At 39.3% G+C, this 23,799-nt stretch overlaps 1 protein-coding gene across 2 annotated transcripts in view; it reads left to right on the forward strand.

The window, feature by feature from the left end:
- The window catches only part of rhpn1 (rhophilin, Rho GTPase binding protein 1), an 88,967-nt gene that overhangs the window by 8,558 nt on the left and 56,610 nt on the right, over positions 1 to 23,799 (forward strand). For both annotated transcript variants that reach the window (XM_059974628.1, XM_059974634.1), the window contains exon 3: positions 1,730 to 1,858. In XM_059974628.1, coding sequence (XP_059830611.1) covers positions 1,730 to 1,858 — 129 coding nt within the window. The remainder of the gene's footprint in view (positions 1 to 1,729; positions 1,859 to 23,799) is intronic.

Raw genomic sequence — 23,799 nt, forward strand, 5'->3', positions numbered from 1 at the left:
GCTGTTTCCTTTTTGATATGGGAGAACATAACAGTAGTTCTCAGAGGAAACATCCTTTGAGGAATGTTCAGTGAGTCCTCTTTTTTTTTATGCTTTCCTTTTGCACTTATTTAACTTTTATTATTGTAATTTATAGCTATTTATTTTTATGTATTGCAATGTACTGTTGCTGTAAAACAACAGATTTCACTGTGTATACCAGTGGTATTAAACCTGATCCTGATTCTAGTACAATCTTATTCTTACAACTATGAGCAATTTCTTTGTATACCTGCTCCTCAAGTTTCCACTGAATATTGGGGGATCTATTATATAGCCCCAGGAGTGTGATGATTTTCTTGTTGCTAAGTTCTACTCATGAGGCCTCACTGAATATTCCTCAAAGGATGTTTCCTCTGAGAACTACTGTTATGTTCTCCCATATCAAAAAGGAAACAGCCCCTCGTCGCTTTCTTGTATCTCTGCTACATCTGAAATATTGAGCTGCCAGTTCTGCCTTTCATTCAACACACACAAAATGCTGGAAGAACTCAGTAGGCCAGACAGCATCTATGAAATGAGTATAGTTGACGTTTTGGGCTGAAACCCTTTGTCAGGACTGGAACAAAAAGTGCTGAAGAGTAGATTTAAAAGGGGGGGGATGGTTGGCAGGGGAAGAGAGAAACACAAAGTTATAGGTGAAACCTGAAGGGGAAGGGGATGAAGTAAGGAGTTGGGAATTAAATTGGTGAAAGAGACAAAAGGCCATGGAAGAAAGAAAAGGGGAGAGGAGCGCCGGGGGAGGCATTGGGTGGGCAAGGAGATAAGGTGAGAGGTGGAAAAGGAGATGGGGAATGTTGAAGGGGGTGGGCATTACCAGAAGTTTGAGAAATTGATGTTCATGCCTTCAGGTTGGAGGCTACCCCAACAGAATGTAAGATGTTGTTCCTCCATCCTAAGTGTGGCCTCATCACGACAGTTGAGAGGCCATGGATAGACATATTGGAAAGGAATGGGAAGTGGAATTAAAATTGTTGGCCACTGGCTGATCCCACTTTTTCTGGCGGATGGAGCATAGGTGCTCGGCGAAGTGGTCACCGAATCTATGTCAGGTCTCACCGATATACTTGAAGCCACACCAGGAACACTGGACACGGTATGTGACCCCAACAGACACACAGGTGAAGTGTCGTCTGGCCTGGAAGGATTGTTTAGGGCCCTGAACTATAGTGATGAAGGAGGTGTAGGGGCAGGTTTAGTACTTGTGAGCAGATTTTGGTTTCTTTGTGCAAGTTATTATGAAGAAACCACTAAATTGTAAAAGCTTGACCATTGTGGCACAACGTTCATTTCATCATGCCAAACTGAATAAAGTCTTCACTTCTGCCTATTCTGTGTCATGGAATTCCTGATCCACTGTTTACTTGCCAAATTGGATAAGACTGAGAACTTGTGAATTGGGGCATTTATTTGTTCCATGTTGAATAATAAAAGAGGATCTTTTAGATTTACCTCTGATAACTTGACATTGCCTCAGTACTGTAACGAGTTGCAGTCTAAATTTTTCTTTGTCGTAAGCTTCTGCTTAGATGCAAGAATATCATCAACTTCAAATTGGATTGAAGCTCTTGAACTGCAGTGGTCCTTAGTATTGTTCTTTAGATTTACAAATAGAAAATATTGGCATAATTATTATATTGTTACTTTTTTCTCACTTTTTAATAATTTTAAATTTCTGATAATGTTGTAGAGCTACAACGAACAACAAAGTAAAGGAGACTGTGGCTCTGGAACTGAGTTTTGTGAACTCCAACTTGCAGCTCCTGAAGGAGGAACTAGAGGAACTGAACAGCTCAGTGGAGATTTATCAGAATGAGAAGTAATTTATTTATGCTTATATTTTATATTATTCCTGTATTTTATCATTAATACTTGCCCAGAAAATTTAATTTAATTTGCCACATGAAAACACAGGCTGTCATGTAAAATAGTTCCAAAACATTGTCAAAAGAAATCTGCCACTTCCTCATACTACTGGAGGCATAGGTTCAATTCTGACCACTGGTGATGTCCATGTGGAGTTCGCATATTCTCCTTATGACCATGAGGGTAGTGGGTTTTAATAAGTTTCGGATGACACAAAAATTGGCGGTATTGTGGATAGGGTAAAAGGTTGCTAAAGGTTACAGTGATCAGTTACAAATATGGGCAGACAGTTTCATCTGATGAAGTGTAAGGTGTACACTTTGGGAGGTCCAAATGTAAGGAAAATTATGCACTTAATAGCAAGTCACTTAACAGCATTGCTATATAAAGGGACTGAATTGGGGTCCATAGATCCCTGAGATGGCAATGAATGCAGATCGTGGTAAAGAAGGTACATAGTATGTTTGCCTGCATTGGGCTGGCTTTTGAATAAAAGAATAAGGAAGTCATGTTGCTGGTATGTAACACTTAGATGAGGCTGCATCTTGAGAATTGTGTACAATGCTGTTCACTCCATTACAAGATGTGGAAGCTTTGGAAAGGTGCAACAATAGTGTAACAATGTGGTGCTATTACAGCCTGGGGCATTGAATTCATTTCCAGTGTCATCTGTAAAGTGTCTGTACATTCCCCCTCCCACCCGTGGAATGCTTGTGTTTTCTCAGGTCTCCTCTCATAGTCCAACAACGTACTGGTTAGTTGGTTAATTGGTCATTGAAAATAGATTTGCAATTCGGCTGGTTATTGTAAATTGATCTGTGACTAGGCTGGGGTTAGTCAGAAGGTTGGCAGGCACTGTGACTCAAAGGGCCTGAAGGGCCTATTCAGCACTATTTCTCAAATGCATGCATACATACATTCCTAAGAGGGTTATAGGATTCTGCTTAGATTAAAGGGTGTGAGCAAAAGGGAGAGGTTGGACGAACTTCCATTGTTTTCTCCGGAACATCACTGGTTGAGGGGAGACCTGACATTTCTTTATAAAATATGAGAGGCACAGATGGGGTAGACAGAAGATTTTTTTCCCACGGTAGAAAGGTTAAGTGCTAGATGACAAGTAATTTTAAAATAAAGGGGTCGCGTAAAGGCAGTGTGCAGAGCACATGTCTTTTTATAGAGTGGTGGATATTTAGTAAAGGCTGCCGGGGGTAGTGGTGAAAGCAGATTCAATAGTGGCATTTAAGAGGTTGTTGGATAGACACATGGAAATGCAAGGTATGGAGGAAGTTTGTTTAATATGATGTCTTTGGTGCAAATATTGTGGACTGGAGAGGCATTTTCTATGCTGCTTCTCATTGTCTTCATGACACTTCAATTTGTGTCTTATTTACTATCTGCTTTAACTGTTTTAAATTTAAATTAAGGTTTCATATTAAGAGATTTATTTACATTTGTGTCTGTAGGATAATGTCATAACTAGGGAGGCAATTTAACAAAAAGTAATATGTAATGGACCCTAGAGAAAGATATGTTTCATTAGTTTCATTTCTGTCCCTTTTTCAAAATAGTTTCTTATATTTTCCTCAACAGTTTAATGGTTTCTCCTAGCTGGAAGAAATGCACATGTAACAAACTGAAGTGCAAAACTATCACAAAAAGCCTTCCTTGTAGTATTTCACCACAGAGATCAATTGAAATCTTGTAAATGGTTCTGAAAGTAAAAATTATTGACAACAAATGTAGTCTATTTGTTTGCAGAGGTTTGGGAATTGGTATGCCTTTACTTCACTAAATACTTAATCTCAGCAATAAAATTCAATATAACATCAATATTTGAATAGGATGGAATCCTTTTCCATATATCACTTTTGGATGAAATTTCATGTTATCTTGATATGCTTTTTGCTGAATAAGGAATATTTGTTACATAGTTATTTTAATTTAGAAAGTCTGATAGTCCATTTGAGCACAACTGTCTCCCACAATTAGTCATTTCATAATCACCAAATAATTGGATTTGTGATGTTGATTGAGAACAAAATTAAATGTAGGGCAGAGATGGTGAGCAGTTCTGCTCTGCCATGGGAGTGGTGCCTATCTGAGAAGGATTAAATTGTAAGCATGACAATAATGACAAAATGATTTTCTAATTTCTTTAAATAATTATGATTGAGATGTATATCCACATGATACTTGTCTGGAAAGTATGCAGTGTACGGCAACCACTTGTATTTATGTATACCTGGATCATGTTGCACGATGTATTATATTCACTATATATTTGAAAGAATATTTTAAAACTAATTCCTTCATCCACTCTATACCCCACCCTCAAACAACTACTACTCCTGCCCCTTGTAAGTCAGACAGTTGACCTTCAACTCCTCTACTTAAAGCTTCCGTCTGATCCCTGACTCAACCACATACCCCTCTACGTCCCCAAACATTAATGGGACTTGTCCCTAAGAACTGCCATTGAATCTAGGCCCAGCCCTGGCCTCATTTCTCTCATTCTCTCTGTAATCGTAAAGGTCATGAACAAAGGTCTTCATAGCCAGAGCTTGTTCAGTGAAGCAGATCACAATGAAATTTCTTAATGGTGGGCCCATAATCAAAATGTTGATGACCCACCATGAACTAAAGATGCCTTTAGAGGTGTGAATAAAACAAACAGTGTAAAAACTCAGCCAGTAGACAACATCCATGGAAATAAAAAAAGAGTTGACATTCAATTGAAAAGTTAACTGGTTTCTCTTTCCACAGGTGCCATATCAGTGGGTCATTTCTTACAGTATTTGTTTCTTTTTTTAGTTTCTAATACCTGCAGTTTTATTTGCTTTCCTTTAGAGGTGTGGAGTGTTTTTTTTAAATCAGAGGCTTTAAACTTGTAAGAGTCCAAAGTGCTTCTTTGGGGTACTTCCAAAGACCATTAGATGTGAAACGTCATTATAATATATTAGCTGACAAAAACCTTTATCAAAAAGAATGTTAAGGAGCTTTTTAAAAGATGGGTGATAGGTGATTTAAGCTAGATGAGAGGCGTTGGAAGCAAGCTCTTTCCTCTTTTACAGAAAGTGGAACTTGGGAGCAGGGCAGGATTGTCACATTGCAGGGATATTCTCAACAATTATCTCGATTTGTTAATTTGGCCAAATAGAAAAGTACGTACACTTTAGCATCACTCAAGTTTATGATTTTTGGGTTTACGTCACTGGTTTATCACTTTATATTGTTACAGCTGGTAATTGAGCATAATTGTGGATTGAGAAATTTGTGAATCATCAAAGAAATTTACATAATATGGCACTGTCATGTAGAAGCATCAATTTTGGTGCATTTTATAACAAACCGAGAATTTGCTGCAATCTTCTGGGTTTCTAGGACTACCTTGTAAGCTCTTCTAAAATTTGTTATCTATTCTTTTGTTTATGAGGACAGCTGATGATTATCCTTATACCGTAGGCATGTATAATATTAAGCCCATTATTAACTGCTTTGGTAATTATGGTGACCACCTGCCCCGATCTACTAGTTATTCCTGCCTGACTGTGTCCAGACTTGTACTGTATCTGCTGTTATTTTTAGGGCTGTTTTTGGATTAGGACATGTAGCAAATAACTTAAGCAAGCTAACTTCAGCCACTAATATTCAGATCCGGATATGGATTTAAAATGCATCTTTGGACAATGGGATCCTAAAGCTGTGGTTGATTGAAGAACTGGACAATGTTGATTAACATTGTCTGGAATGCGGTTGCAAAGAGGGGATGTGAGAGTAAGACCATTGACCATAAGACTTTAGAGCAGAATTGGGCAATCTGGCCCATTGAGTCTGCTTCACCATTCAATCATGGCTGATTTCTTTTTCTCCTCCTCAACCCCAGTTCCTGTCCTCCTCCCCATAACCTTTGATGCCATGTCCAATCAAGAACCTATCAATCTCTTCCTTAAATATACCCAACAATCTGGACTCCACAGCTGCATGTGGCCACAAATTCACCACCCTTTGGCTAAAGAAATTTATCTGCATCTCCGTTTTGAAAGGGCGCCCCTCTATCCTGAGGCTGTGCCCTCTTGTCCTGGACTCTCTCACCATGGGAAACAACCTTTCCACCACTGTGTAGGCCTTTTAACATTCAAAAGGTTTCAATAAGATCCGCCCCCCCCCCCCATCCTTCTGAATTCCAGTGAGTACAGACCCAGAGCCATCAAACTTACCTCGTATGATAACCCTTTTATTCCTGGAATCATCCTTGTGAACCTCCTCTGGACCCTCTCCAATGACAGCACATCTTATTTAAGATGAGGGGCCCAAAACTGTTCACAATATTCAAGGTGAGGCCTCACCAGTGCCTTATAAAGCCTCAGCATCACATCTTTGCTCTTGTATTCTAGACCTCTTGAAATGAATGCTAGCATGGCATTTGCCTTTCTCATCACTGACTCAACCTGCAAGTTAACCTTCACGATATTCTGCACAAAGACTCTCAAGTCCCTTTGCATCTCAGATTTTTGGATTTTCTCCCCATTTAGAAAATAGTCCGCACATTTATTTCTACTACCAAAGTGCATGACCATGCATTTTCCAACACTTTTTCATTTGCCACCTTCCTGCCCATTCTCCTAATCTTTGTAAGTCCTTCTGCATCCTACCTGTTTCCTCAACACTAACTGCTTCTCTGCCAATCTTTGTATCATCTGCAAACTTGGCAACAAAGCCATCTATTCCAGCATCTGAATCATTTATATACAGCAGCAAAAAAGTGGTCCCAACACTGACCACTGCGGAACACCACTAGTCACTGGCAGCCAGGATCCTTTTATTCCCACTCGCTGCCTATCAATCAGCCAATGCTCTAACCTTGTTAGTAACTTTCCTTTAATACCATGGGCTCATAGCTTGGTAAGCAGCCTCATGTGTGGCACCTTGAAAAAGGCCTTCTGAAAGTCCAGATATACAATGTCCACTGCATCCTCTCCCCAAAGAATTCCAGCAGGTTCACCAGGCAGGATTTTCCCTGAAGGAAACCATGCTGACTTTGTACTATCTTGTCCTGTGTCACCAAATACTCTACCACCTCATCGTTAACAATTGACTCTAATATCTTCCCGACCAGTGAGGTCAGGCTAACTGATTTCCTTTCTGCTGCCTTCCTCCTTTCTTAAAGAGTGGAGTGATATTTGCAATTTTACGGTCATCAGGCACCATGCCAGAGTCTAATGATTTTTGAAAGATCACTTCTGATACCACTATCTCTAAAGCTACCTCTTTCAGAACTCTAGGGCACAGTTCTTCTGGTCCAAGTGACTTATGTACATCTTTCTATTGATTTGATGCTATTCTTTACCAGTAGAACCACACCACCCCCTCTGCCTACCTTCCTATCCTTCTGATATAACCTTGGACATTCAGCTCCCAACTACAACCATCCTTCAGCCACAATTCAGTGAAGATCACCACATCATACCTGGCAACCTGTAATAGTGCAAAAGATTATCCACTTTATTTCTTATACTATGTGCATTTAGACACAACACCTTGAGTACCATATTTGCTACCCTTTCTGATTCTGCATCCCTAATGTTTTGATAGTCGGCTTGTTGGCTGCAACTAAGTCCCGTCACCTGCCTGCCCTTCCTGACAGTCTGAGTGCGTGCTATCTTTACTAATGTGTGGTTCAAAGAAAGCATTGTAGATACATTGTAAATATAGAATTGTCCTTTGTTCTTTAGCATATTAAATGTCATGTAGAGTTGCATTGAGCAGGCCTCTTCTAAAAGGGTCTCAACATAATGCGAGCTGTGTCTCATTTTGTCCAATAAAAGACAAATCATATTTACCAGATGTGTCTCTCTGGTGACTTTGTTCACACAAAATTTGGGGCCTCATCCAGGATACCTTCTTGAAATCCATCTTGTGGCTAGTGATCTCAGCAGCCTAAGTGGGTGAATATTTTTAAAATTAACACACACACTTGGATCTGTTCGGGTTGCTGACTACAAGATGGCGAGATATCATGAACACAGCGGAGAGCTGAACTGGTAGATATAAAAGTTTTGTGTTTGTGTGTGTTTATGTAAGAGACTAAACTTCATTTGTTAATTTGGTGAGAAGGGGCCGCCAGTTGCAAAAACTGGTTATTGAAGGTTATGGATGCCAGTGGGGGCATGTATACTCATTTTGGGAACACTCAAGTGTTTGTGAGTTTTTGCCTTTGTGTAACAGTTAAATGCAAAGGAATACAGCAGATTGCAGAGTACATTTTCTGTGGTTTTAAGTGTGTACTGTTTAACTTTTACCCATCATGTATGTTTTGTGTAGTGTGGGAATTGGTGTGGAGATATTTCCGGGAGAGGTTTGACCTAGATATATATGTCAGGATGGCACATACTGAGGTTGGGTAACATCAGGGTGAGAGTCTTGATGACCGGAGCTATCCCTTGACCTTGATTTTGACCACTTATAAGCCACTCACACCTGGGGAGAAGCAGAGCATTTTGTCAGAATTGCCCTCACTTAACGTTGCATGTGGGAATTCAGAATTCTGCTGCGAGCTTGAGGAAATGTTTGAAATGTACCCTAAAGATATCCACATGTTCGTAAAGGCAAAGTGCCCCGATGAAGACAGTATAGCCCAGGGAGTGCAGGATGGTACATGGGCAGCTACAGGGACACTAGCAATGAAGAGAGAGATCACTTTAAAGGGAAGGTGAGGCAGCGACTGGGGAGAGATGAGAGTAACTGGAGAATGATAATTTCAGTGATTCAGAGAGTTGATGAGCTCATGGATAATGAGTATTCAGGGTTGGATAATCGAAGGAGGGACGACCCAGTCTTCCTGAAAATGCTGAAGGAGCTCAGTCCACCAGTTTTAGATTTGGGGAATACTACTGCGGATCTACCTACTCTGCGATAGACGAGATGAGGCGGAAAAGAAGTCGCAAAGTGGCTGTGGCAAATTTAGATGCCATGACGTCACGGAGAACTTGCTTTGTGTGCCAGCAGCCATGCCACGTAGAAAAGTAACTGCTGGAATAGACATGGGAGGGTAAAGGAGAAAATTTGTTACAGTTGCGGCTTCTCAGGCCATGGCTGGAGGCAGTGCTCTAGAAGAAAGTGTGAAAAATCACACGCAGAGTTGTCTTTCTGATTTTACTGCTGTCTTTCTGATTTTACAGCTGGTGAGGCCAGGCAAACGACTGACCGCAGTCTTTATTGTCAGTCGTGGTAATTCACGATATACACAAGAGGTTTACTAAGGGGCCAGCAATGTGAAATGTCAGTGGACACAGGGTCATCAGTATGGAAAACTGATTTCCTCTTGCCCATGAATGGAGAGGTGACTTACTGTACATTACCAGTCCAGGTGAACGTTATCTTCTAGTTTCTAGGACTATCTTGAAACTATTCTAAATTTTGTTTCTGTTCTTTTTCATTATAAGACATCTGATGACATATTCCACAGGCATGTATACGTGAATGGGCTAATGAGTTAAACCAATTCTTCAATAGACTCCCCTCAGCACACCAATCCCTCAGCACCAACACCTCCCCTTCTCCCCCTCAAGTTCAACATGTGGATGAACAACACAGGCTACCACTGTGTACACCCCCTTCTTGCCCTGCACCTACCTACCATCATCACCTCCTCATATCAACTGCTATTTTCCCAATCTTTAGCCCCCGTCCTCCGCAGCCCACACCTTCCACCAAATCCCCAGTCATCATGGAGAGCAGATGAGAAGGGCTCTGGGGAAACTTGGACATGGCAAAGCATCTTGTCACCAGTACGATCTTCTATGGTGTGCTGGTTCAATGGTATCAACACGTGTGATGCCACCAGGCTCAATAAAGTGAATAGAACGTCTGGCTCTGTTATAGGAGTCAAATGGGTCAGACTGGAAGCTGTGGTAAAGCAAAGGATCTATGGAAAATCCTGGCAATTCTGGACAACGTTTCTCAGCCTCTGCATGCCACCTTGGCTGAACAGAGGAGCACTTTTAGTAATAGACTAAGACAACTGCCCTGCTCCAGAGTGCACTATATGAGATCATTCTTACCCTCGGCCATTAGGCTTTATGAGTCAATCTTTAAGGGGAACTGTTGACCCTCCCCCCTTTTGTTAGACTGTTTCAGTTAACTTTTTTATTCTTTCTTTCTTCTCTTCTAATATTGTATATCTGTGCAATTGTAATGCTACTGTGACACTGTAATTTCCTTTTGGATCAATGAATATCTATCTATTGAGCCTATTATTAACTCCTTTGGTAATTATCGTAACCACCTGCCCCTATTTACTAGTTATTCTTGAAGGACTGTCCAGATCTGTACCATATGTGCTGTTATGAGCCCAGGACAACATCTGGCTCAGCATTATCTCTTAATTCATAATTCTTTATAGCAGTGTGGGCTTTATCCTTGCTGCCAACCTCAGCAGAACGTTTGGACTTGCATTCCTTTCTCCCTTCTGTTCAATAATCCAGCTGCAATAGCCAGGGTAAGAGCTTGTGAATGACATGGTCTTTGATGTATTTCCATCACACAGTTGGATCAAAAACAAGCTCCATCCACAATGCTGAAAAAGAACACTCTTCTCAATTGGCATAGCACTTAACTATTAAACTAGTCAAAGTGCTGAGTGTTTCTAAATACCAGCTAGTACAAATGTTCAGAATTTTAAAATATTTGAAACCACAACTTTTGAAATGTATCCTAAGAATTTGAATTGACATAAAGTTAATTCAATTATTTCTAACCTTAGAGACTCACAGCTTTTCCACTTAATTGGCAGAATTGGAAATGCTGCTCCGAGCCTAGATTGTTGATGTGCATTCCTCACTATAAATTATGCGAGACAGCTGCAACATGGATTCCCTTGCAGCATCTTCTGAGGAGTCCAGCAACAGTCTGAAGTCAAGAGAACAAGTAATTAGGAATAGAAATGGCATACTGACCTTTAAGTTTGTGGCCTAAGCTAGAAGGCGATGAGTTACTAACTTCAAACTTTCTGCATAATCACTCAGAGTTGAACTGCATGTACATATAACGAGAACTATATAACTCTTCTCCTTCTACCTTAGGCCACGAGCTTATCAATCACCCATCTATGTACGTTTTCTGGAGGTCCAAGATCCATAAGCTCCACGACCTCTGGACTAAGTGTATAAATATAGGAGAGGGCTATGTTGAAAAATTAATGTGCTAGGTTTTCTAAAGTTGACTCCTACTTTAGGCCACGAACTTATCAACCACCCCTCATATTTCTAACAATTTAGTTTTAAGTACAGATGAAGTTAAAATTATACAGGGTGCTGTTGAGGCCACACCTGGAGTATTGTGTACCGTTTTGAACATCTGATTTAGGAGAGTATGCCAGCATTGGAGATATTAAGTGGACTTTAACAAGGTTAATTCCTGAGAAAAGAGGGTTATATTTTTAAAGGTTAAAAATCAATCCTGTTATTCATTGGCGTTGATAAAATTGAGAGACGGCCTTATTGAAGCATATAAGATTTTAAAGGAGTATGACAAGGTAGATGTTGAGGTGTTTCTATTATGGGAATCTCCAAAAGAGGAGATATTGTGGCAAGATTAGTAGGCCAGTATGTGCAACAGAGGTGCATGTGAATTTCTAGAGGCTAAAAGACTGCGTGTATTAAAAGATAAATTAATTAAGAGCTATGTAGAACTGGTACAGAAGAGTATTTTATGCCTGTACAGATTAGCAATAATCGTGTTGAATATCTGAGTAGATATGAAGGGCTGGTTGACCGCCTCCTGTTCCTATTTTTTGTGTGCTGCTTGTATGTGAGCAGTTAACTTCAATTTCAGAATTTCTACATTTATGTGCATATACATGGAAATGTGTAAGTTGTTTTCAAAATAAACACTTCTGTTGGTGAACACAGTCTTGTTCAGATAACCCCTCAAAATCGGGCTGTTGTGATTCCCGGGTTTATTACATATTTCCAGTAGTGGTTGCAGCAGGATGTCAAAGAATCTATACCAGATATGCAGTACAGTATTTGCCTGCACACTGAAGAATGCTGATTGAAAAGTATAAGGGAAGAAAATATTTTTAAAATAAAATGTGCAAGCTAAAGCTTCGGTTCTGGCAGACTGGCTCTATCCCTCATGTTGAAGCCATATCCATTGACAGGACTGTCTGTACTATAGCTGGCTAGGATGATTTTTTTAGATCCATGTGCTCCATATGTCATTTTGAAAAGGTGATTGCTCTGCTGTTGAGGTTACAGTTGGTGAAGGTATCGTATGATCATGAGACCACATATGATTTGAAGTGAGGAAGTTTTACAATTTTCTTTAAATTTGAATTAATATTATTTAAATTTGAATTAAGGTCATCAGTGCTGCAAGGGAACATTTTGCCTAGTCAGTTGTTTTGACAAATAACAGGGGGAAAAAAATTCCAAGATGGCGGCGCGACGCAACTTGGAGCGGCCACTCCGGAGCTGATTATCTGTTATTTGTGAAGTGGGGTGCCGTGCGCAATCATAATCGATTGAAAACAGACGTGGGAGCACGGAGGAACATCGGGAACATCTCCAGGAAGGCCTTCTTTGTTGCTGCTGCTGCTCTGAGGTCCGGGACTCTGCTGGGAAGAACAGGCCCCCAGTCCTCGGGGTCACATTGCCGATGGCTGTTGGCAGGACTGTCTTAATACGCTCGGCAGAGGGTGGCGCTCGGAGAAGCTGTGCCGGAGGGAATGGTCGTCGGCTCGGAGATTCGGAGTCTGCTGCGGTCAGGTCACTTTCGGTGTGTGCTGCGTCTGTGAGGCTGGATTCGACCGAGCTTTCATTGTGTGCTGCGTCTGCAAGGCTGAGTCGGGTGGTATCATGGAAGTCCATAACGGGGGTATTCCCTTCTGCCGCCGGCGTGGGATGGCGAATCTGTTGGGACCCTGGGGACTTGTAGAAACTGTGTGGTGATTTCTTTTGAACTTATAGTCTTTTAACACCTTTGGACTATTTTTACTGTGTCCACGGTCTGTTTTTTTTTATCAATTATGCTATTGCTTGCACTGTTGTAACTATGTGGTTTTGTGCAGGTCTTGTAGCTTTAGTTTTTAGTCTTGTTTTGTCTGGTGGATTTGGAGCTCCTTTCCAGGGAATGTGCTAAAACGGTAGCATGATATTGATAAGCAGCAGCCTCTCCGGACTCTGGATTGGGGATTGCCAAACGTTATGTGGATTTTCTGGTGTAGTCTGTTTTGTCATATGCTTTTGTGATATCATTCTGGAGGAACGTTGTCTCATTTTTTAACTGCATTGCATTTGTGGTTTCTAAATGACAAATAAACTGAATCTGAATTTGAAAAATCAAAACTAACTTTATTTTGTGGCTGCATGGATGATTACCATGTTGGAACTTGATTAACTGACAGGTAAATCTTTACATGTTTCTTCATGGCTCAGGGGAAAAAAATATCCTATCATATGACATGGCATAATTTAGATCAAGAAGGTCTGGAGTGAGGCTGAAAAGAAAAAGATGACAAATAATCTTGATCTTCATCTATTTATCCATATCCTGAGTTACTTTTTAGATTCTGTTTTAATTATTTCTCTAATTATGGGCATAAATACATTGACAGCAAGAAGAATAAATTTGCTTCATTACTTTTGTGATTGCTACAATACTTACCCATCAAGCAGTGATGCCCAGTAGAGATTTTTCTCTGCAGTTCTTATTCTTATGAGATGCTTGTTATTTCAGAGGACCTGTCCTGGGCCCAGCACGTAAGTGCAATTATGAAGAAAGCCTGGCTACATTTCTGTTTTCTTAGGAGTTTGGAAAGGTTAGGCATGACATCTTAAACTTTGCCGAACTTCTGTAGATGTGTTGTGGAGAAAATATTGATTGGCTGTATGGAAACACTGATGTCCTTGAATGAAAAATCTTTTCAAGAGTACTGGATATGGCCCAGTCCATCAAAAGCCCGCTCCACCAATGAGAACATCTACAAAAAGTGTTGTTGCAGGAAAGCAGCATCCATCATCAGGGACCCCCACCCAGGTTTTTTTGCTGCTGCCATCAGGAAGGTGTAGAGCCTCAGGGCAAACACCACCAGGTTCAGGAACAGTTATTACCCATCAATCATCAGGCTCTTGAACTAAAGGGGATAAATTAACTCAACATCACTTGCCCCATCATTAAAACTTTCCCACAATCCATGTACTCACTTTCAAGGACTCTTCATCTCATGTTCTCAATATTTACTGCTTATTTGTTTATTATTAATTTGTTATTTTTGTATTTACACAGTTTGTTGTCTTTTGCACACTGGTTGAACACCCAGGTTGGTGCAGTCTTTCATTGATTCTATTCTGGTTACTATTCTATTATGGATTTATTGAGTATGTCCACAAGAACATGAATCTCAGGATTGTATGTGGTTGACATATGTGCACTTTGAACTTTGTTTAAGAATATGATCGTTGCTTTCATAAAGGCAGTTAAAGAATGAAGGAGTGAATAAAAACACAAAATGCTGGCAGAACTCAGCAGGGCAGACAGCATCTACGGGAGGAGGTTCATCAGGAGGGAGTGAATGTTGGTGGGAGTAAAAGTTTGGATATGTACACTTTATTAACCTGGTTATTCCATATGACACTAGTGTTCAGCAACAATTATTAATGAAATCAAAACTGTATAACATGGAAATGATATGGAAAACTGTAAATGCTGTTTGAAATAGTTATAAACATGGGTCATTGGAAATTTATAGATGCAGTCAAGCTTTTTATCAAGTTAAAGAATATACTGAACAGATGGTGTATCCCTCTCATTAGATCTCTGTTCTCAAAGTAGGTACACATACAGAACGTCAACCTGACCTTTTGTATAAATCTGGACTCATGTCAAAGCTGTCTACTGCTGTTGCTGAAATTTATGCAGGGATTCTGCCAATATGTGATGAAATGGAAAGTGTATCTGTAGAGGGGTTATTAACATCTTTAAATAAAAATTCAGTTTTTAAGTAAGCTATACAAAATAGGCATACTGTAAATTTTCAGAAGTTAAATAATAGAAAAAAGTGATTTTTAAGAATTATAGTCTGACCTTTCTTTGCTTTGTATTCTAAAATTGTTTGTATTGCCGGGAGAACAAACAGTTTTTAAGAAAGTGTATTCGATGAACTACATTGGGTTCAAGACAGTGGGCCAAGGGCAGTCAGGAAGAGGCAATAAATATTGGCTATGCCAGCAATCTCCACATCCTGAACAATTAATACAAAGAATTCGGCTATTTTCAGAAGTCGAGAAAATATGGTATTGGAAGGTCACTAAAACTGGAAACTTGAAAATAAAAATAGAAACTGATGAAGCCCTCAATTACCTGTACAGGATTGTTTAATATCACTGGTATATGTTGTGAAATTTGTTGTTTGGTGGCAGCAGTAGAGGGCAATATGTAATAAAAATATAAATTACAGTAATTATATATTAAAAAAACACAATGAGTCAGGGAAAAAACTGGGGCGAGGGAGAAAAAGAAAAATTGAGGTAGTGTTAACAGGTTCATTTGTCCATTCAGAAATCTAATGGTAGAAGGGAAGAAGCTGTTGCTGAAACATTGAACGTGTTGTTTCAGGATCCTGTACCTTCTTGATGGTAGCCATGGCGAGCACATGTTCTTGGTCATGTGAGGCGGGGGTGGTTTTGTTAATGATGGATGCCACCTTTTTGAGGCATTGCCTTTTGAAGGTGTCCTTGAAGCTCAGGCAGCTCGTGCCCATGATGGAACTGGTTGAGTTTACAAGTTTTTGCAGCTGTTTCCGATCCCGTACAATGACCCCCCCCCCCCCTTACCAAATGGTGATGCAACCAGTTAGAATGTTCTCCGCGTTTTTTTTCTTCTTTCGTTTCAATTTTCCACCCCCCCCACTTTATTTTTGATTTTATTGAGACTAGATACTGTCTGGTAATGCCTAATACTGTAATAAGATTGGATTGGATCTTGCCTGTGGAAGGACACAAGATGGTATTTATTGTTTCACTCCCCACAAAGGGATATAATTATCAGTAGTAGCATTTCAGGTAGTACTCCTGCCTCTTTGCTCCAGTGAGCTGGTTCAATCATGACCTCTTGCTCTCTGTTTGGAATTTGCCTGATTTTTAGTACTATTAGTTGTTAGAGAAAATAAATAGGCTGATGAGCATGTGAAGAGAATAAGGTACAGGAAAATAAATGGGGTGAAAGGTTTGATCATAGACTTTGCATAGGCTCACTGGAATGCAAGGCATTTTCGTATGTCAAAAAGGAATTTAGGAATAAAAGTGAAACAGGAAGGCTGTGTTGAAGAAAGGGTCATCTTTTTTTTAAAGAGCTGAAGCACAAACTATCTCTTCTGATGCATCATCTACAGTTATTACGGAGCTTGATTGCTTAGCTCTAGTTAAGCCATGTTTAATTGTGCGTTTGTTTTAAGTGCTATATTTTACCCCAAGGGAAAAGGGGTAGATAAAAAGTTTTAAAAAGTCTTAAGTTTATTAAGGACTTTCAACAAGAATAGAATGGGAAGAGAAGCCTGTGCAGGAGACTCCCTGCTTGGAGTGCCGTTTGCTTGATTATGACAACTGATGAGAGCCATTGAGTTAGAATAATTGGATCAACTTACCAAAGATTGAAAATGAGTGGGAAGACGGATTGGCATGACATTCATTATAAATAATTAGACCTTCTTTGGCAGATCAAATGCTTGTTGGTGTTTTCTGTTCCAATGGGCACACAATCAGCATATCCATAAAATGTATTCTGTGATCTCTCTGATTTTATTTTGGGAAAGTAGGACAAGAATACTTGTACTTAGTTTGAGGTACACTTCAAATAGATATATTGCAAAGAGGTGCCTTTCAAAGACTGTATGCAGTCTCTGCCTGAAAGAGTAGGAAAATTGCACATGATTAATTATACGCAAATGTAACTGAGTGTTTTAATGAGGGAGTTAGAAGGGAAATAGCTTGATGTGTCAATGACCTTGTCTTGTGTTTGCCTTCAAAGATTTGTACTTGAATTCTATTTGGGTATCAAATAATTTTAACTCCTTAAGAGCATTAAAAGACTTGGTTAATTGCTGCATTTCCACTGACATAACCTTTTGTTTTGACTTCTTAAACTTCTATGCACACATCTGCTTGTACAAAAAAATCTTATTTGCAATGCTAATTGAATACATTTTTGATCATGTGTGGTCGTTTTCCCTCATGAGTGTTACAACTGAATTTGCCTCATTACTAGCTGTAACAGTCTATTCCAGATCCTTTGCACCAGTAATCCTTTCTGCAAGTCTCGTGCATGTACAGAGCCTATAAAAAGTTTTAACCACCCCCCCCCCTTGGAAATTTTTTGTGTTTTATTGTTTTGCGGCATCAAATCACAGTGAATTAAATTTGTCTTTTTTGACACTGATCAATAGAAAAGACTCTTTCGTATCAAAGTGAAAACAAATTTCTACTAATTGGTCTAAATTTATTACAATTAGTAAACACAAAATAATTGATTGCATTAAGTATTTACCGCCTTCAAGTCAGTATTTAGTAGATGCACCTTTGGCAGCAATTACAGCTTTGAGTCTGTGTGAATAGGTCTCTATCAGCTTTGCACATTGGACTCAGCAATTTTTCCCCATTCTTCTTTACAAAACTGCTCAAGCTGTATCAGATTGCATGGGGATCATGAGTGAACAGTCCTTTTAAAGCATAGCCACCAATTCTCAATTGGATTGAGGTCTGGACTTGGCCACTCCATGACATTAACTTTGTTGCATTTGAGTCATTCCTGTGTAGCTTTGGCTTTATGCTTGGGGTCATTGTCTTGCTGGAAAACAAATCTCCTCCCAAGTCACAGTTCTCTTGCAGGCTACATTAGGCTTTCCTCCAGGATTTCCCTCTATTTTACCGCATTCATTTTAGCCTCTACCTTCACAAGCCATCCAAGGCCTGCTGCAGTGAAACATCCCCACAGCATGATGCAGACACCACCATGTTTCACAGAAGGGATGCTGTGTTTTTGATGATGTGTGGTGTTTGGCTTATGCCAAGCATAGCGTTTAGTCTGATGGTCACAAGCTTAATTTTGGTTTCATTAGTTCATAGAACCTTCCAGCTGACCTCAGAGTCTCCCACATGCCTTCTGGCAAACTCTAGTTCAGACTTCATGTAAGTTTTTTTTCAACAGTGGCTTTCTCTTTGCCACTCTCACATAAAGCTGCAACTGGTGAAGCATCTGTATGTGCACCCTCTCCCATTTCAGCCACTGAAGCTTGTAACTCCTCTAGAGTTGTCACAGGTCTCTTGGTGGCCTCTCCCACTAGTCCCCTTCTTGTATGGTCACTCAGTTTTTGAGGACTGTCTGCTCTAGGTAGATTTACAGCTGTGTCATATTCTTTCCATTTCTTGATGATTGACTTAACTGTACTCCAAGGTATATTAAGTGACTTGGAAATTTTCTTGTATCCATCTCCTGATTTGTGTTTTTCAATAATCTTTTTGCAGAATTGCTTGGAGTGTTCTTTTGTCTTCATGATTTAGCTTTTGTTATGATACTGACTCACCAGCAGTTGGACCTTCCAGATACAGGTGTATTTTTCCTACAATCAATTGAAACACCTTGACTGCACACAGGTCTCCAAAAACAGATCTGCATTTAATTAATTATGTGACTTCTAAAACCAATTGGCTGCACCAGTGATGATTTGGTGTGTCATGTTAAAGGGAGTGAATCAATTATTTTGTGTTTTATATTTGTAGTTGGTTTAGATACTTTATAGAGATCTATTTTCCCTTTGACACGAAAGTATCTTTTTCTGTTGATCAGTGTAAAAAAAAGCCAAATTAAATCCCCTGTGTTTCAATGTTGTAAAACAATAAACATGAAAACTTGCAAGGGGTTGAATACTTTTTATAGGCTCTATTTTGCCAGTACTTGAGGTGCTAGAATGAAAAGTGACCATATGATCAAGACACTAATGCGACTACAAACTGAAAGGAGCTGTCAAGGATGTAAAGCATTCAATGAAAACTCATTAAACTACTAAATTGTAGATACTAGATAATTCTGGTAGCATATCAACTAGGAAGTGAACTGTAAGAAAATTTGTTTTGCTGTAAATCAGTAATGCATGTTGTAAATGTAAGTTCATAGGCCCAACTTAAAACAAAAATTGATGCATGAAAACAAATATCTATTAGTCTATTATGTGAATTAATTTCACAATGTACAATGTGTTCAGATATGAATGCTCAACTAATTATAGTTCTGGTAATACAAAATGTAAGTAATGAACTGAAGAATTAACAGATATTCTCAGTCATGTTGTGCTGTATTACTAACATCATACAGACCTCTCATTGTATTCTCCCATTGGGAATGTTATTTCACCTATTTATCTTTCTAGTTTGGTCTTTATGTGTGACTTTTTTTTTGTTTTGCATGAGCTTGGGAGAAAATGTAGACTGATCTAGCCCTTTGTCTCTAGATCAGCTTGGAGTAATTATGCTCAAACAGAAGAATGCCGTGGATTGTCTGTAAGCAGCAGTTCTCTCCTGTGCACTGTTGCACAATGTGATAAATAATTTATCAATCACAATGTGATTGGTTTATTGAATGCGGTTTTAAATCTTTGCCAAATTAATCAGTTGCATTAGGATTCCCTCAAATTGTGCATTGTCCTAAATCAGAATTCGCTTTTAAAAGGAGACATTCTGTATTACATTCAATGTCTACTGGTTGAAGGTTCACTCCATAATGGTTAGTGCATTGGTGTAAAGTGTGCTGAATTCAAACGCCATATGACTATATAATAAGGTTTTTTCCTTCCTGGAAAAATAATGTAATAAACTTCTGGTGTTTTTTTTCCCTGAAGCGTTTTAGTGTCCCCATAAACTGAAAATGTTGATGCATTTTGGAGCACAATTCCATGGCCAGCTGTTTCAAGATCATTTTACAGATGTTCAAATAAATTGACTGATAAATGATTGCAGAAAACACCGCAGTTGATCATTATTTCAAATACATTCATTGACATGAACTGGCTGTGTCAGGAAAAGCAATAACAGAGCAATGGGTGATCTGCAGGGAGCAGCTGTTTCCCAAACAGACTAGGCACATTCCCACAAAAGGGAAGATGGAGAAACCAAAAGTGAGCATTGCTTGGAGAAGAAAAGAGATTGTGAATATGATGAAATAAAAGAGGGGTGCATGGTACAAAATGCTGAATTCTTAAAGCATCTTCACCCATTGTTTTATCACTGCTTTTACTACAATATTTTATTCTATTTTATCTCAGTTAAATCCCCTTTCACCCACTAAAGTTAGCTCTCCTACAGCTAAGTAATTTCATTTTAAATTGCGTTCCTTGTCCTCCTTTCCTCTGAATATTTTGTGACCTTTATTTTGTCACCTGTGTGATAGCAAATCATGTGTAACTCAATAACACAAAATACTGATCAGTTCCTTCAAAATAAAGACTAGATATCTTCACTTTGATTCTGTCTACACAGTTCCTTCCCCATTGGTGACATGCTGTGGACTACCACCATTTACAGTGCTAACCCTCCCACCATTTAGGAAGTCAGTCAGGATCAGAATCAGGTTTATTATCACAGGCATGTGACGTGAAATTTGTTAACTGAGTGGCAGCAGTTCAATGCAATACATAATATGGAAGAGAAAAATAAATAAGTAAATCAATTACAATATATGTTGATTGAATAGATTAAAGAATGTGTATAAAACAGAAATACTGCATATTTTAAATAAAAGTGAGGTAGTGTCCAAAGGTTCAATGTCCATTTAGGTATTGAATGGCAGAGGAGAAGAAAGCTGTTCCTGAATCACTGAGTTTGTGCCTTCAGGCTTCTGTACCTCCTACCCAGTGGTAACAGTGAGAAAAGGGAATGCCCTGAGCACAGGAGTCCCTTAATAATAGACACTGCCTTTCTGAGACACCACTCACTGAACATGTCCTGGGTGCCAAGTTGTGCATAACAACCTGTTATAGGCCCTTCAGCCCATAAGTCTATACTGACCATGCTCCCAATCTAAACTTATCCCATCTACCTACTCAATGCCACATCCCTCTATTCCAGGGGTTCCCAAGCTCAGGTTTGTGTACCCCTTGCTGAATGGAATTGGTCCATGGCATAAATCACATTGGGGACTCTTGCTCTATTCCCTCCTCATTCATGTGTCTGTCTAAATGTGCCTTTGTTGTTGCTCTTGTATTTGGTTCTTCCATGTATCTGCCATCCACTTTAAAGCCATGCCCTCCAGTATTTGATGTTTCCATCTTGGGGAAAAGAGTGACTTATGCACTACATATTTCTCTCATTATATAAGTTGTATCGTCACCCTCTACTTCCACAGGACTTTAGAGAAATCAATCCAAGCAAAACGCATTCTATAGCATTTGAGAATGTGTAATTAATAATGGGAAATAACATGAGTGCTGGGAAAGTTGTTGCAGGAATTCTGAAAAAGAAGATCTAAGTGCATTTGGAAAGACGAGGACTGATTAGGGATTATCAGCATAACTTTGTGAGTGGAAAATTAATACACAAAACTGAGTTTTTTGAGAAGTGATTGAGTGTATTGAGATGGCAGAGCAGTAGGCATCATTTACATGACTAGCAAGGCTTTTGATTAGCTGCCACATGATAGACTATCTAAAAGTTTGATATCATGGAATTCAGGCGAGCTAGCCAAATTGGATACAAATTTGGCTTGGTGGAAGGAGTTGGAGAGTGGTCATGGAGTCTTGTTTTTTACATTGGATGCCTATGACCAAGTAGTGTGCTGCGGGGATTGGTACAAGGTCCACTGTTATTTGTCACACATTAAAAGATTTGCATGAAAATATAAGGTGGTATGATTAGTAAGTTGGCAGATTGCACCATATTTGGTGAAGATGTTGGCTTTATGGTATAACAAGATTGAGAGCAACAGGGGAAATGGGCCAATGAATGGTGGATGGAATTTAACTTGGACAAATACAAAATTATGCATTTTGAAAAGTGAAACCTGGACAGGAAATGCATGGTCCTGATGAATGCTGTAAAAAAGGGAAACATAGGAGTACAAGTGTAGAGTTCCCTGAGGTGCCAAGACTGATGGTCCAGGTGTCAAAGAGGGCATATAACACACATGCTTTTATCATTTGAGGCAATGAGTTCTAAAGTAAAGCATATTTGCAGGGAACAATGTATTTGACAATTGGACACTCACCAGGACACTGGCATTTATGCAAATCCTGCCCTACTTTAACTTTACAAAAATGCATCACATCGTATTGTCTGAGTTAAATTCTATATACTGTTCCATTCCTAGTAGGTGGAGTTGTTATTAGTCTTGCATCTGTATTAGAGAAAATGCTTAAAAACTATTGTTTTGCAATTGTTAGTAGAGCATTTGGAAAAACATCAGGCAGAGTTGATACGGGCTTAAGAAAGGAGAATTATATTTAGCACTCTTAATTAGAGTTCTTGGAGCACTTGACTAGCTGGGTATAAAAAGAGGTATTGCAGTGCACTTGGTAAGGTGTCACATACAATATTGCTCTATTCATAGGATTAACAGCTGTATGCCAGCAGTAACAGAATAACAAAGAATAAACAGACTAAGGATAAACAAGTTATTTTTAGATTGGCAGGCTATCAGTTCTGTTGTGCCTCAGGTGTTCCTGCTGTGGCCTCGGCTGTTTACTCTTTCTGATGCCTTGGATGAAAGGACAGCAATAAATTGTTAATGATACAGTGGCAAAGTAAATTTTGAAAATGCCAGTAAGACTCTATTTAGAAATGTGGGCAGTTAAAATGAATGAGTAAAACATAGCTCAACAATGCTGTGGGGAAATATGTGATTCTTAAAAGTGTTGAGTGAAGTCATCTGGAGGAATATTAAGGAAGTAGGAGATAAATTAAACAGGGAATCATCTGGGCTTAAAGGAGCTGTGAAATGTTTTTAATAAGTTGAGTTAAAGGGAATCCATGTTGTAGATACAGTTACAAACAACTAGGTAGTGATTTTTGGACTCTTGAAGAACATTAAGTACCTGATAGGATCTATTCCAAATTATTTAGACTGGCAAGAGATGAGATTGTTGGGACTTAGACAGAGATCTTTGAGTCCTCTTTAGTATCAGGTAAGGTCCCACAGGATGTAACTAATATTGTTACTTTATTTTTAAGTATGACAAAAGAGACACACCAGGAAGCTTTTAGGTTTAAGGTTCAAGTCCACAGCTTCCTCAGAGTAGCCACTCAAGTAGATACAGCAGTAAAGTTGTGTGGCATGTTTGCCTTTATCAGTTGGGTATTGTGTACAAGTGCTGGCTGGTGGCGTAGTGGCAAGTTCAAATCCGGCCGGTTCCCTTGCATGCTCTCCATCCGTGCCTGGGTTGAGTGTCGAGCAACTCGACCTCGTAAGAAAAAAACACACCTGGAAAGGGATGGGCTCCATCTTGGGTTTCAGATTCCCAAGACATGCCTTACAACTAAAGCTTGATTAGTGGGCATGAATTAAAAGGAAAGGATTGCATTCTCTGGAGAGTCAGAGCTGAGGGGAGATAGAAATAGAAGTTGATAAAATTATGAGAAGCATAATAGGGTAGAATCTTTTTCAGAGTAGAATCTCTAGTGCAGAATCTTCTAGAATCAAATACTAGAGGGCATTGTTTTAAAGTGGGAGGGAAAAAAAGTTTAAAGAAGTATGTGAGGCAAGTTTTTACACAAGTGGTAGATGCCTAAAACGCACTGCCAGTGGTGGTGGAAGAATTTAAGGGACTTTCAAATAGGCACATGAATAGGGATAGGATCTTTTTGCATCTGGAAAATAATTGACTTTGAGGGATAGTCTACATGGCATCAGCCATTT

The sequence above is a fragment of the Hypanus sabinus genome, chromosome 1, assembly GCF_030144855.1.
Source record: "Hypanus sabinus isolate sHypSab1 chromosome 1, sHypSab1.hap1, whole genome shotgun sequence".
Classification (NCBI taxonomy): domain Eukaryota; kingdom Metazoa; phylum Chordata; class Chondrichthyes; order Myliobatiformes; family Dasyatidae; genus Hypanus; species Hypanus sabinus.